Source organism: Melanerpes formicivorus, unplaced genomic scaffold (assembly GCF_026170545.1).
Source record: "Melanerpes formicivorus ecotype bairdi unplaced genomic scaffold, bMelFor1.0.p_v2 SCAF_109, whole genome shotgun sequence".
NCBI lineage: Eukaryota > Metazoa > Chordata > Aves > Piciformes > Picidae > Melanerpes > Melanerpes formicivorus.
Genome location: NW_027142461.1, coordinates 633,411 through 649,258, shown reverse-complemented (window position 1 = coordinate 649,258; position 15,848 = coordinate 633,411). Strand labels below are relative to the sequence as shown.

The 15,848-nt window shown below is 43.2% G+C and overlaps 1 protein-coding gene across 1 annotated transcript in view; it reads left to right on the top strand.

Annotated features, from left to right (window-relative positions):
* The window catches only part of LOC137455777 (uncharacterized), a 231,214-nt gene that overhangs the window by 18,107 nt on the left and 197,259 nt on the right, over positions 1–15,848 (top strand). Inside the window, exons 2-5 of the mRNA XM_068166871.1 lie at positions 499–554; positions 2,355–2,412; positions 9,661–9,727; positions 10,049–10,225. Of these exons, the coding sequence (XP_068022972.1) occupies positions 499–554; positions 2,355–2,412; positions 9,661–9,727; positions 10,049–10,225 (358 nt within the window). The remainder of the gene's footprint in view (positions 1–498; positions 555–2,354; positions 2,413–9,660; positions 9,728–10,048; positions 10,226–15,848) is intronic.

The following is a 15,848-nucleotide window of genomic DNA, read 5'->3' as shown; positions in this document are numbered from 1 at the left end:
AACCTCAGAGTAGAGGACAATGAAATCCCAGCACAGGGAGCGAGCACAAGTGGGACCCACTTAAATGCTGCATCTCGGAAGCATCTCTGAGCCTGGTAGCTTTGGTATTGTAATCTTCAAATTAGATGTACTCCACAGCAAATTCTGCATCATTTTAGCAGCTGCTGTCTGAAGGTAGGAATTGCCTGCTTCTGGGCTAGTTCCATTTAAAAAGCACATCTTTCTTGGTGTTACTTCATCTGAGCTCAAACTGTGTTTCTCCTCTTGGTTTTTTAGCAGCTTTCATAATGTGATCTGATGCAGGATTCTTTGCAAAAAGAAAAAGGCAAGGAAGAGCAGTATGTCTTCCCTTTACTCTTTGGCAAGTCAGGAGGAGACACTGCAGCAGGAGAAGACTCCCCCCTCCTTGCAGGTTCCTTGCAGGCCTATGTGGTAAATCCCAGGACATTAGACTGTACAGAGTGACAATTCTGATGCGCTCTTTTCCCTTTGCTGCAGGAGGAAGCGTTTCCTGCTGCAGGTCTGAGAAAGGGCAGGCTGGCATGGAGAAAGAGGTAAGTGAAGGAAACCCACACTTGAAAGCAGAAAAATTAAAGGAGCTATTCCTAGCATTGCTATTTCATAATATTATTTGTAGTGGGATGGGAGGGAAGTCAGCAGACGCGTAGGCTCCTTTACATCATTGACAAGTCCAAGGGGATGATTAACGAGAGCACCAGACAATGTAATGGTAGGAGAAGGCCCACAGAAGTTAAACAAAAGTGCCTTCAGAATTTAGAGAATTCCCATGATCCATAGTAGGACCTCATTGTGCTTGTCTACTGTTTCTATTTTTGATTAGATTTATAAACACAGCACCACATATTTTCATGTGGCTCCTAGCCCCAGGGCAGAGCGAGATTGACTGTGCTGAAACTGTGAGGCTTGTGAATTTCGGGCGAGGGATGGAGTGAAATAAGTAGTGTAATTGTTTTTGTGGAGTGACCGTGGGACCTCCTCTGTTCTGAATTACACATGGTTCAACCCTTTGACCTAACCAACCTCAGCAATGCCTGGTAGATCTCCTAAAGCTGTGCTGAAAGGTCCTATCAGTGACATGTTGGAACATTATCTGTCATGTGAGATGTGTGCCAACAACCATATTAAACTACATTAATTACTAGTGAGGCCATGTTTGTCACAATCTCAGCTTCATTTAACCCATCATCATGTTAGTTATTGTTTAAACAGGAAGTACAAATGAGGACAACTTGGTATCAAAATGCAGCACCAATGTTTTCTTTTAATAAAAAGTATGTTTTACTTTGTTTTATTTCCCTTATTTTTTTTTCTTGGCATTTGTTTTTGTCATCAGCTCTGTAGTTTGGGAGGTTTGTTTTTGTTTTTTGAGGGCTTTTCTGTTTTAAGAGCAAACAAGGAAAAACCCAAGTTCTTTACATCTAAACTAATGTGTTGTTTCTTTCAGTGCAATTGTAAATGATAACACAGTTGACTGAAAGCACTATGCTTCTTTTCTAGCAAGAAGCAGACATGCTAAGGTAGTTTATGGAAAGCTGAAAGGTCACACTTGGGTTATTTGCTTGATGTACACCTTTACCACTTCACAATTCAGCAAGGGTGTCTCTGTATTTCAATGAACACCTCTGGATCAGAAGTCCAGAATGCATTTCTCTTTAGTTCTCTTTAAAATGAGAATCTGCTTATAGGCCTGACCCTCTAGGTAAGCAAAGCATGCTGTGAGTCCACAAAAGATATCCCAGTCTGTAGAAGTTCTAAAGGATTCTTGGCATATGGTCATTTTCAGAAAGAATTCTGAATTTTATAAGGAAAGTGGCAAAACGTCACAGAATCACAGAATTAGAGAATTAACCAGGTTGGAAAAGACCTTCAAGATCATCAAGTCCAACCTATTACCTAATACCTGACATGTCATGACAACTAAACCATGGCTCCAAGTGCCACATCCAATCTTTCTCTGAACACCTCCAGGGACGGTGACTCCACCACCATGGGCAGGGACACCTCACACTAGAGCAGGTTGCTCAGAGCCACATCCAGCCTGGCCTTAAAAACCTCCAGGGATGAGGCTTCTACCACCTCCCTGGGCATCCTGTTCCAGTATCTCACCACCCTCATGGGGAAGAGCTTCTTCTTAAGATCCAATCTGAATCTACCAATTTCTAGTTTTTGTTCCATCCCCCCTAGTCCTATCACTACCTGACACCAAGCCCCTCCCTCACCCACCCCATTTTTCCCTCAAATCCCAGAGCACCTGGGCTCTGTTGGAGTCTCCTCCCACTCCAGGTGTGGCCACTTTGCCCTCCCCACCCACTCCCCTATTTAATCCCCTTCAGGAGAGACAGAAGCCCCAAGCTGAGCCCATCTGGGCTGAGGATCCTCCTCTCATCACTGGTGAGTCCCCATGGCGCACACTGGGTGATGGTGGTGGTGACAACAAAGGCCGGGGGGCCTGGTGGCCCCCCGGCTAGGTAGGGCAATAATTTATGATTCCTCCAGTATCATCCATGGGTGATGGCTGGGCCTCCTTACTGGGGCTGAGCTCCTCTCTGTGGTATCTTGGCTGGTGTGGGTCTTTCCCTTGGCTCCAGGATGGGTGCAGAAATGGTGGTGGTGGAGCAGGAGCTGTTTAGTCAAATGCTATGATGCTGATTACACTGTTTTTACCTGGAGGCCCCTTGAGTCTGCTCTCTTCATTCAATAAATCTCTTTTTTTGTGCCTTGTTTACAGACCATTCCTTCCTCCTCACTGTTTCTTTTCAGCAATAAGGAAGGAAAGGAGTTTTAAAAAAAGCAATAAAGCATATCTGGAAAATGCAATCACAGAAAACGTGTGGTTGGAAGAGACCTCAAAGCTCATCCAGTCCAACCTTCTACCCAGCACTGAAGGGTCGATACCAAACCATGTCCCTAAGCACCAGGTCCACATGCTGCTTAACTATCTCCAGGGATGGTGACTCCAGCATTGCCCTGGGCAGCCCATTCCAATGTTTGACACACTCTCTGTGAAGAAGTATTTTGTAGCATCAAGCCTGAACCTCCCCTGGTTCAGCTTGAAACCATACACTGGAGGTCCATCAGCTGGAAAGAAGTTTTGCAGAAAGAGACCCAAGAGTCCTAGTAAATATCAATTGACCATAACCCAGCACCATGCCTTTGCAACAAAGGCAGCCAGTAGCATCCTGGGCTGCATTAGGAGGACTGTCGCTAGCAGGATGAGGTAGGTCACCCTTCCCATCCACTTCAGCTGATGATTGCATTTCTTGCATAGCCAAAGCTGCCAGCAGGTTGCTGAGAGAACAAATCAGATGACTAGGTACTGAGGTACTGAGTTTTGCCAGCTGTGGAGATAGGTGAGAGGTGTAATGGAACTAATACAGTGATAACCTGTAACAAAATCTGGCCTGGGGTCTTCTGTTTGTTCCTGAACAGGCAGAGTAGAGGTTCAATTGTGCCTAGCTGTGCCCAGGATAGTATTATAGAATAATTTTGATTGGAAGAGACCTTTAAGACCTAGCCCGATGTTAACACAGCACTGCCAGGTCCACCACAAAATCATGTCCATCAGCACCTCATTTGCTTGTCTTTTAAATCCCCCCACTGATGGGGACTTCACCACTTCCCCGGGCAGCCGGTTCCAGAGCTTGACAGCCTTTGTGAGGAAGAAATTTTGCTAAATAGCCAACCTGGCACATCTTGAGGCTGTTTCCTCTTGTTGTCTTGCTTGTTACTTGGAGAAGAGATCACTGCCCACCTCACTTCAACCTCCTTTCAGATAGTTGTAGAGACTAACTGGTCTCCCCTAAGCTTCCTTTTCTACAGGATGAAGAATTTCAGTTCCCTCAGCTGTTCCTCAGAAGACCTATTCTGTAGACATTTCACAAGCTTTTTTTACTTTCTCTGGACATGCTTGAACAACTCAGTAGCCTTCTTGTACTGAGGGGCCCAAAACTGAACTCAGTATCTAAAATGTGGCCTCTCCAGTGCCAAGAAGGTGGGAACAATCACTTCCCTAGTCCTGCTGGACATACTATTCCTGATACAAGCCACAATACTGTGAGCCTTCTTGGTTACTGAGGTACATGCTGGCTCATCTTCAGCCAGCTGTTAACCGGTGCCCCCAGGGCCTTTTCCACTGGGCAGTTTTCCAGCCACTCTTCCCCAAGTCTGTAGCATTGCACAGGAGTTGTTTTGATCGAAGTACAGGAACTATGACTTGGCATTGTTGATCCTTTCTCCTAGGTTAAGTCCCAGCCAGTGGACTGAGTTCCAGCAGTCCACTCAAACAAGCAAGCCTCCCACACAGATCAGGAGGGAAAGAAACACACAAAAAGTTCTGTGGGTTGAGATAATAAGAGTGTAATGGGGTAATAGAATGTACAGTGCCTTAGAAAGCACAGCAGAAAAGCAGAAGTAAAGCCAGCAGTGAACCCCCAATGCAGAAGAGCCCCAACCCCCTCTCCTCTGCAAACTGGAAGCTGGAAGAAAGTCTCCAGCAACAGGAACTCTCACAATTCCAAGTCTCACCATCTTTTGTTCTAAAGCTGGCATGACATCAGCATGGTACTGAACACCACTGCCTGGTTCAACTAGCTGAACCCATGACCTCCTCATACCATTGGCCTTGGCTCATTGATCTGACCTGTCCAGATCCTTCCACCTACACATTAAGATGCTCTTTTTCAACAAGACTTTTCCTTTAGCCTTATTCTCCAGCCAGAACAGGCTTAAACAAAGAGGGCATTTATTTATTTCATTTGCTGCAGAGTCAGCTAAAAAAATATGTTTGACCCTACCAAGTGTCATTCTCATTAGCAATGAAGTGTTTGCTCTCTGCAAAATCTAACGTGGAGTGCTTAAAGCAGACAGGTGCAAATTACAAGCTGTTTCTCTTTGGCTGCCATCCCTTAAACAGACAAAGTAATAGACCAGGAGAAAGAAAAAGGTTCCAGCTCCAGCTGCACCAAGGAAAGCCTTAGCAGGGACTTAGCAGCTGGTTCCAAGAAATAAATGCTGTAAATACCAACCAACATGTTTGTGTGTGCATGTGCATTCACAGAGGAATATGCTTTTAGTAAGGCTTCATCTCTTTTTATGTGAGAGGATCATTCTTTGAAAGCTGTGCTCTGCTTTATGTTGAAAGGCTAATGTTCTCACTGAAGTGAATGAGAACAGAAGCCAACATACCTGTTCCTGCTTACCATCATTACACTCCTTAGAGCATTTCAGGAATTATTAGGTTCTTGGAGCCCTACCAGGTTGATAATATTTCCAGCTACTTCTCTTTTGGCTGGATTCAAACAAGGCCCCAAAGGAGAAAAAAATAAAATAAAAACAAACCCACCACCACAAACCAAAAACAAAACAAAAACCAAAACCATAACCAAAACAACCAACCCACAAACAAAAGCACGGCTGAATCTGCTGAGCTAGTTTGCTGATGTTAGAAACAGTTGTTCACATTAGGAATACCTAATTTAATTTCATGAAAGAGACATAACATGCCAGTATGTGTATGAATCTAAGGTATGCATTTCCTAAAAGGAACTAAAACTCTGTCATTCCAAAGTTGCTCTTCTTTTTGACTTCCAGCTTGCATAGGGACTGCTGTCTGGAAGCAGTAACTTTAACTTTAACTCTAAGGCTGCTGATGAGGTCTGTCTGTGTGATCTTCGTAAGCAGATAAGGGTAGGGAGACAGCTCAGAGCAGAGCTTGTTTACAGCAGGACAGAAGAAAACAGCTAGACATAAATGAGGGCTGACGGTTTCATGAAGCACAATTGGTTGATCACAGATTCAATATGACTGCCCTGAACTGAGCGATGATCCGTACAGTATGCAAAATTCACTTTCTTGCTGGTCTGTGCCCACCAGCCTTCCAGCAGCTTTCCCAGAGCCCCTCAGCCACGGCCTTGAGTGGAACCAGAGCTGAACGCAGCATTGTTGTACCCAATTCCTTTTGACAACAATCACATTCTTTTAAAAACTTCATAGGTTTTAGTTGTCACTGGTTATAAATGAGGTTGTGTTTTTTTCCCTCCTTCCCCTTGCTGTTGCTGCAGCCGCTGCTGCTATGGTTTCAGTGCTCGCTGCTCTCCCACAGACCCCAGTACAGCCAGTTCTGGTCCTCCTGGTTTCCCTTTGTGTGGGTTGGTATCGGAAAGCCAGAGCCGTGCTTTAATGTTGACAGCATGCAGAAAAGGCATTTAAAGGCCTAGGTAATATTTTGAATGACAGGGTGGTTAGTCTGCACTGTGTTCAGATGCTTCTAACTCTCCTTCTCTTTGCCATAATGCCACAATCTCAAGTTAAAAAAAAAGGGGGGGGGGGGGGGCAATTAAAAAGGAAAAACAGAAAAAGCAAAAGGGCAAGATTTTTTTTGTTTTTTTTTTGGCTTCATCAGCTGTGGAGGAGCTTTGAGACTGGATGAATTAGCAGCAGCAGCACTCTTTAGACTTTGCAAGCAAAGGACATCCCCCTTCGATGTGCTGGTTGTGGGTGAACAGGTCTGACATGTATTGTTTGTGAATGCCAGTTAGACCACCTCCACCGCAGGTGTAAACCAGCATAGCCTCTGTATCACTTGAGGCTCTCTGCAACTTTGCTTTTCTGCAGGAATGCTTTTGTTTATTTTTATTTTTGGATAAGGTTCTATAATTAGAAGAATTGCCTCTCTCTGTGGATGTGTGTTCATGTGCCTTCCTCTAGGCGTGCTCATGCCACTGGACTTTCCCTGCACCTGTGGCAAGTCAGCATTGAAAGAGTTTTATTCAATGTGCAGTTGGAAACCTAACTTGTTCAGGTGCCTGTGAATTGATTAAAGAACAATTGATTTATACATAAATTTGCATAAATGCATATATTAGCTAGTACTGGCTAATGATAAAATGGACATAAAATGCCACTGGATAATTTCCTGCTTATTCTTTGATGAGGAGGCAAAGTATCATAAGGGCGGGGGTGGGTGGTGGTGGTGCTGGGGAAGGAAACCTAAAATGAAGCAGGGGGGGGTGGTGAAAAAAAGAGAAGAGTGTAATTTATACTAGTTAAAAGTGCTCATGTGTGAAAGAGAGAAGGATGAGGAAATTGGCTGGAGATGGGTACAAAAAAAAAAAATGTCCTCTAATTTCCTCTGAAGCACGAAGTGACAAGAACATGTGTTGATTACACAAAGGCCACCACTGAAATACTCAATTATGTTGAGAAGTAACTCTGGAAGAGTGCTGTTGAAAAATCAAGTGTTTCTTTAAGTCTAAAAACTAGAACTCCTGAAAAGCACCTTTTCCAAACCCGATTGCGTGAAGGGAGGAGGGTACAATTTCTTTTGAAGTTCTCTGTAAGTAAGCAGGAGTCACAAGCCTGTTAGATCAATTACTTAATAATGCTAATTTGTGTTTGGGTGAGTAAAGTGTCAAAGAATGTAGTCTATTGTGTCCCTGAGGGGAAAAAAAATAAAAGGGAAAAAGAGCTGGCGCTGAGGATACTGAATACTTCAAAAAAATACACCAAACCAAAAACCAGCCAACCAACCCAAAATCACCAAACTAAACGAACAAAAACCCCAAACCAAACCCCCAAACCAACCAACAACCCACTCCAAAAATAAACCCAAACAACCCAAACTACTCACGCACAAAACCCCCAGTCCAAACCATCAAAACCTATTATGCATCTTTATTTCTTCTACGTTTCAGGCTGTGAAAGCAAATACACGTTTTGCATGCAACAATTGAAAGCTGACTATGGCCAATAAAGCTTGCAATTGGTTTTGCTAGGGAAATCTGTCATGCAGATGGAATATATGTGATCTAAAGCATATCATCTTAATTCCATCAGAGTTCTGCCTGTATACTGACTTACACCAGGTGAAAATCCGTCCCAGCTTTCTTTTGTCTAAGTGTTGTTTTCTTTAGTTGTTAACATGAAGTCCAAGGTTTTGTGTGGTGATTATATGCAGCATCGTAAGAATAATTATCACGCAGCAGTGTTACAAATTGTGCTGGAATCTTTAAAACTGACTCAATAAAACTTTGATGGACGGCAGGGATGCTTTAATATTGCTAAAGAGACATAATTCTAAAGATATTAACTGAGAGAAAGCATATTTTAATTCAGATTTTTCTTTTTGTTTCAGCTGGGGAAAAGCTCAGCAGCAGGGTGAATTCCTGAACCTATTGAACTTCTGTCAGAATTATCATTAGCTTCAGTTGTGCTGCATGCGGCCTGTAGGAATGATGTCTGGTTTGGTAGCTATTTATTGTAGTTTTCAGAACGTGTCTGGTCACTTTTACACATATTTATTTCCCACTAGGGTAATAGTCTTCATTTAGAGCATGCCCACTCTTCTCAGAAAAGCCCATTTGTGTGTGCATATATACATATGTCTGCATATTAGGATATTAAGATCTATATGAATCTGTCAGTGGTATGGTTGAGTTATTTTTGACAGATTTATTGATTGTGTCTGCTGCAAGGGCTGGTTTTGGTTTTTTTGTTGTTTTTTTTTTTTTTTTTTTACTGGAAATTGACACCCACAATCAAAGGGGAAAGATGGATGCTGCAAAATTTGTAATTTTTCAGTGATTCTTGTAATTAATCCTTTTGTATTGACAGTTTCCCTGAGTGGTCTTTATCAGTGGGCAATTATATAGTTGTCTTGACAAAATAGTGCTGCTTCAGAAACTGCCATGGTGATGTTTAAAAATAAATGAGTCTGAACTGTTTTTTTCTTCCTTCCTTCAGTTTTGGCTTTGATTAATATTCTCAAAGGTAATCTTTGCAATCTTTGTTAGTATCTGTAACAAGAGTCTCTAGCCACATATAAGCCCATGTGTGACTCTCTTGCTCATGCTACTCAAAGTATGAAGACAGAGCTTTGCACTTGGCCCTTCCTGATGGTAGGACCATGGCCATGTATTTTTTTGGGTCTTGCTTCCCCACAGGAATTAACGTGGGTCTGGTGAGAGGTTAGGCCCTCCAAGATGTTCTGTTATTTGTTTTCAATGTAAGAGTTGCTAGCATCTCTCTAACCTTAAATTAACTTTTCATTGTTGTAATGAGCCTTGCATCACTTCTCCCCCGGACCATGATCTCTTGTGTGTGACATCTTGCTGTAAATCATTTCAAGCTTATTTTTGTTTTATTACCTTATACGAAAGGGTAGAACTCATTCATTTTTAGCTGCCCTGTGATGAACAAAGATGCTGGTTATATAAGTGGACCTAGAAAATAAGAGAGCAGGGGAAGTCTGTCTATAAATATGCAGCATAACCAAACTTTCCTAAATGAAGCGCTGCAGTTCTGCAAGTGAAATAAAGCAGTGGCTGCTGAATGCATACTGTAAAGACAAGCCTTATAATGCTCTTCATTTGTTGAGGTTTCTTTGCATTAATTAAAATTGGGGGAAAAAAACCAAAGTATTTTAATGTGACCTTCATTTGGCATTTGTTTTAACTTTTCTTCTCCTATTTTATTTAATTCTTCCACTTCTGTTGTTCAATTAGTGTTTGACCCCTTTAGCAGAGATGTAAATTAAATGACATTTCAATGCCATCCCATATTTAAAATACTGTGTTAGTTGTGGATCATAAAGGATGATCTTCGTTCTTTAGCTAATTTATTCATTTAACAATTTCCCTCCAGAAGTTCCAGCAGAAGGCTCTGAAGCAAACTAAGCAGAAGAAATCCAAGTCGGCTGAATTTCTGATGGGTGAGCCTTGCTTGATGAGTTATTGCTCATAATTTGTGTAAGGATTAATTAACTAATTACAGACAAATGGCTGTGGGCGAAATTTTGCTCTTGCTTGTCAGGGTGCAATTTGTAATTATTTTAATCATTTATTCTTTTTTTTTTTTTTTTCCCCTTTTTTTTTTTTTTTTTGAGTTAATTTTAACCTAATTCTGTTTTGGCGACATTTGAGGACGATACACTTGAGTCTTACAGCAAAGGAATTACTAGAAGGAATTTTCTGCTTGTCATTGAAATACACTTTGCTATAATGTGTTCTTCTGACCTCCTTGTTTTCTGTAGTAAAAGAAGAGAGGGCAGCGACAGGAGGCATTGAAAATCCAGCTTTTAACATCAGCAGCACAGATCTTTCAGCATATCAGCCTTCAGAAGAGAAAGTTATTAAACATGACAAGCCAGCTAGCACCCTTGCAGCTCACCAACAAAAACTCAGGCTGCAAGCCCATGCTGAACCAAGAGGTGAGACATCAAAGCCAATTAGCCTCAAACATGACGGCAGCAGTTGTGTTCCCCATCCAACCTGCGTGCTCCGTGACCTGTGCTGGGCGTTCCCATCCTGATGAGTCCAAACGGGCACCTGTGCAAACCCTTGATGAGAAACCCAAAAACTTTGTCTAAATAATTAGAGACCTGGGCTCCATCTCTGTGCTCAGGTCGAGGTAGAGGGCTGGAGCACCTCTCCTGTGAGGACAGACTGAGGGAGTTGGAGCTGTTAAGTCTGGAGAAGAGAAGGCTCTGAGGAGACCTAATTGTTGCCTTCCAGTATCTTAAGGGGGCCTACAAGAAAGCTGGGGAGGGACTCTTTAGGGTGTCAGGTAATGATAAGACTAGGGGGAATGGAAAAAAGGTAGAAATGGGTAGATTGAGATTGGATGTTAGGAAGAAGTTCTTCAACATGAGGGTGGTGAGACACTGGAAAAGATTACCCAGAGAAGTGGCAAAAGCCTCATCCCTGGAGGTTTTTAAGGCCAGACTGGATGTGGGTCTGAGCAAGCTGATCTAGTGTGAGGTGTCCCTGCCCATGGCAGGGGGGTTGGAACTAGATGATCCTTGAGGTCCTTTCCAACCCTAATAATTCAAAGATTCTTTGATTAAATGCTGTGACTCCTTGTAGTGGGACTCTGTGCCAGCAAGGAGTAGGAGCATGGGTTAAAGAGTGTGGTCTTGTGGTAGCATTTCCCTGTAATTTGGGTTTTGGAGGCTCTACAGCCAGTCCAAGGATACAGATGCTGCACCTGCACATTGAGCAGTTCTAAACAGCTTAGAGATCCGTGACTGATTGTTGTCCTTAGGTCTCCCACATACCCTCAGTCAATCATCATCCTGCTTCTGCTTCATCTTTCATCTTATTTATTTATTTATTTATTTTTAAAGCCAGTGTGGCTCAGATGCTTGGAGCAGAGAGTCCTGTTTGTTCAGCTTGTCCAGGGGATTGATCCTGAGTTTTGAGCTGAGATTTGACACAGAACCTGAAAGAATCACTGCCACAGGAAGATTTCTTTATTATTTACATTTATTCAAAGAACTTGATGATCTTAAAGGTCTTTTCCTACCCAAATGATTCTGTGATCTTCTGTGCTGTCACCTTTCCTTTTGCTGAGGTTTGATATCTTTTATAATTTAATTACTCCATTTTGAATTACTGTTACTGCTGAATGTTATGACAAATGGTTATTTTTACCTGACCAGGAACCTTGTGTGCTGTGTAAGAAGCATCTCTGGCCAAGATTTAACATAAAAGCAAAAATACTTGAAGACAGCCTCAAAATCTTCCCTAAAGATCCATAAAACTTTTACTTTCTTTGACTGTGTTCTCTCATGAAGTTCAGGTGGATTATGTGTGTTCATGAATATGGTAATGTGCATCCAAGGCCTGAGACCTCCCAAGGTACCAAAGTAACTGGTATGGCTTTGAAAAGTCTTGATCACCCAGTATTTCCCATTAAACTCAAGCAATGATGCTGCTCACTGCCAGCCCAAATATTTAAGTGGGTAAGAGTAGGCTGGTGTGCAGAATTCCAGGCATTCACTTTTAAAACGCTGGAACTTCTTGCGGTAAGATTTTAATCCTTAAAGTACTGGAGGGCCCATGGCTCCTAATGGCCCCTTGCAAAATTAGGTTTGGCTTTTCCATTTAGCCTTCATGTGACTGTGCGGTGCCGCGCGGAGCAGGAATTCTTCGTCTTTCCTTAGCAGCCTGTCAGAACAGTGATTAAGCAGACAAAGGGATTGATTGGTTTTTAATGAAATAGTCTATCTGGCAAAAAATGGAGTTGGGCTCGCTGGAGACCATCCATGCTTTCTGTCACCTCTTCAGAAATTCATGAATAGTTCCCTCAAGAAAACACCACATCTTGTTTGTTTGTTTTTTTTTTTTCTAAAAGTCTGAAATGTGTTTTTAAACATTTTGATTTTTCATTCTAAGCAGCTGTGGTGGTTTGAGCCTTAACTGAGACTTAAGGGCTCAGATGGTGGCAAGGCTGAGAATCCCTCCTCTGCTCCCCCCTACTCCCACCCAACAGAGAGAAAAAAGAAGGGAAGGAGCAAATCCACCAAGGAATAATTTGGAGTTGGCTTGGAAGTAGAGAGGTAAAGGAGGTAAAGAGTTCCCTTTAAAATATATATATATATATATATATATATATATATATATATATATATACACAATAACAGGTAAGGTTCACAAGGAATGAGGATGGATGGGAGGAAAAGGAAACCCCAAGGATATAAAACCAGTCTCTCTGAAGAGGCGCAAAGGCAGCAGGGAGAAGGATCAGGCCCGACCACGTGGCAGAGGAGCAGGAAGGCAGATGCAGTAGCTCTCATCCAGGAAGGCAGGAGCCAAAAAGAGAGCTAAGGGCTGCAATGTCCTCCCTTTTATACCCTATCTGGGCAGGGAGGGGGAAGTGGAACAGACTCAGTTTCCCAGGGGCAAAACACCCTGCAGGGAGGACAAAGCACTCACAAGCCCTTCCCTCCCTTGTTTTCAGGATGGTTTTTAACATCACAGTAGCAATTTGTTCCACCCCCCCCTGCCCCCCAAAACCTCAAAAACCCCGCCAAATCCTGACTGAATGCAATCTTTATGAAAGGAGTAAGAATTGTTACATCTTGCCCAGAATGTGATGCCTTGATACTCTAAACGGTTCTGGAAAGGGGAGGGGAAATCTTGCCCAAAGTTGGGAAAGTTTTATTTCCCAACACTGCTTCTCCCTCCTCAACCTTCTCTCATCCATTTAACCAAAGGATCAGTTTTTCACGTAGCTCTGCCTCTAAGTCATGCAGCTATTAAAAAAATAATCATCCATTTGTACCGTTATAAAAAAGTCTAGATTGGAAGAGACCTCTAGAGATCATCTGGTCCAACCTTGCATTAAATTATTCTTAGTCTAACTTACGTCAGGCCTTGTCTGGCAGTCACAGGGGCCAGTTCAAATTTATCAAGGGCTGCTAATAAAACAACAGTTTCCAGCCTGTCCCGAAACCTGGGAAAAAAAAATTGAACTGAACCTTCTGGTACCTCTTGAGCTAATTTTCCTCATTCCCAAGTGTAACAGTATTTCATTAAAGAGGGAAAGGGAAAAGCCAACTGCATAGCTGCATAGCTGAATGCAGTTTTGCATGAATCTAGCAGTGCATGAATAACTGTATTTCACAGTCCTTACCAAAGATTCAAAGAATTGTTAATGTTGGAAGGGACCTCAAGGATCATCTAGTTCCAAGCCCCTTGCCATGGGCAGGGACACCTCACACTAGATCAGCTTGTTCACAGCCACATCCAGCCTTGTCTTAAAAACCTCCAGGGATGGGGCTTCTGCCACCTCCCTGGGCAATCTGTTTCAGTGTCTCACCACCCTCATGTTGAAGAACTTCTGCCTAACATCCAATCTGAATCTACCCATTTCTACTTTTGTTCCATTCCCTCTAGTCCTATCAGTACATGTCACCCTAAATAGTCGCTCCCCAGCTTTCTTGTAGGCCCCCTTAAGATACTGGAAAGCTACAATTAGGTCTCCTTGGTGCCTTCTCTTTTCCAGACTGAACAGTCCATCTCCCTCAGTCTGTCCTCACAGGAGAGGTGCTCCAGCCCTCTAATCATCCTTGTGGCCCTGCTCTGGACATGCTCCAGCATATCCAGATACTTGCTGTAACAGGGTCTCCAGAACTGGACACAGTACTCCCAGTAGGGTCTCACAAGAGCAGAATAGAGGGGGAGAGTTGCGTCTCTTGACCTGCTGGGTATGTTTCTCTTGATGCAACCCAGGATCTTGTTGGCTTTCTGGGGTGCCAGTGCACACTGGTGGCTCATGTTGAGCTTAAAGACTAGGCCTACAGGTAGCTTACCCCTTCATGAAGCAATCTGCCCAAGAGACCAGCTCCTCAAGCATTCCTTTCTTTGCCTTACACCACGTTCATAACTTCTTTATCTAGCTGCTGCCACTTCAGCTGATAGCTAGAATACACATTGCATTGAAAATTACCACCATCCGCCAGAGCAGGGGAAACTCTTCCACAGCCTTCCTCTTGTCTTGGGTTGAGTGGATAGAAAGCTGTTTTACCCCTCTCCAAAGCAGTAAAATAAAACCATTCCCTAGAACACAGAATTGGAAAGTTTAAATGGAAATACAAATATATACAGAAATACAAAATACACAAACTCACAGTCAGCCTCACCCAGTTCTCCAACCTGGGCTTTTTTTTCCAACCCCCCGCCAGGCCAACATCTTCCAAAAATGTTCCCCCTCAAAGAGGCCAAACACCAGGCCTTAATTTCCTCTCCCCACTCTGCTACCCCGATCCCAGGCCTGAATTGTGTAGCTAAATGTTAACTTTGCCAAGGCTGCAACCTCCTCTGCAAGAGAGAGTGGTCCATATCAGGAGCAGGAGAGAGGGAGAAAAGGGCAGAACAGACATTTATGCTCATTTATATAGAGAGTGCAGGATAACAAAGATTACACTTTTCCTGTGTCCAAACTCCTTGTACTTCTCTGGTACTCCTGGAGGACTTTGTCTCTGTTTGAGACATCCAGTGTTAAAAACACAAAACCTCTCCATCTCCTTGGCTCTCAGGAGTCATTGTGCTCTCATACGAGAGACTTTTATCACAGAAGTGTCCTTTCCCTTCCCCTTTCTCTCTGCACCTTGCACTGGAAGCTATTTCTCTAGGAGAGGGTGCTCACAGACCCTCAACATGGGTGGTTCACTCAATTTTTGCCATGCTAGTATGACCATCCTTTCTTCAATTCATGCCAGGCTTCCTCGCCTTCAGGAAAGAGCCTGCCAAGCACAACAGGCACAGCCTGTCCAAAACAAACACACTTTAGGCCCCTCCACTACTCCCTTTCACTTTTCATCCCCAGATGCCAACAAAATACTCTCGGGGTTTCCTCACTCCACAACTGTTGGGTGCTCTTCCAGCTCTTAGCCCCCAGGCTTAGGTTTGGCTTGTCAATTCTAACGCTGGGTGTTAAACTACAATTTAAAACCAGTTATAACCTTAAGCACAATTATTTAATCACAGCGTTTAGCAGATTACAAGTTGAAAACACTATATAAACATCAGGCTGGATTTTCAGGCTATGTGCACTTGAAGGCAGGGCATGGAGATGGCATTGCCTTTCCATTATCTTTCCGCCCATCGCCCGTGTCGTTAATGGCAGCGAATAATAGCTACAGGGCTTGCTATCGTTTCCTCCATCTTGCAACAGTCTCACAGCCTGTTACTCTGTCAGCAATTGCTGGAGGGAAGTGTTCTCTAGAAAAACCTCCACCTACTTTCGAGATGGCTTCTGACACGCCTCCATCCGAAGGATACCGGGGAGTGTGAATAATCAGCTGCCCGTTTGAGGCAGCCTTGAAAGCCACTCCTGGAATTTGGCTCTGCCTTCACAGGAGGCTGTTCTGCAGAGCCTGTGTCACTCAGATTAAATAAGCAGTGCAGAGGTCCGTCATTTTTGCAGCCTGCCTGCCCCCAACCAGCTTAATACACAGGTGTATATTTGTCCTACACTGACACTTTTTTCTTCCCTCAGACAACAGAACTGAAGAGAAGCATTTGTGAAATTTTATTTAGCTGATGAAA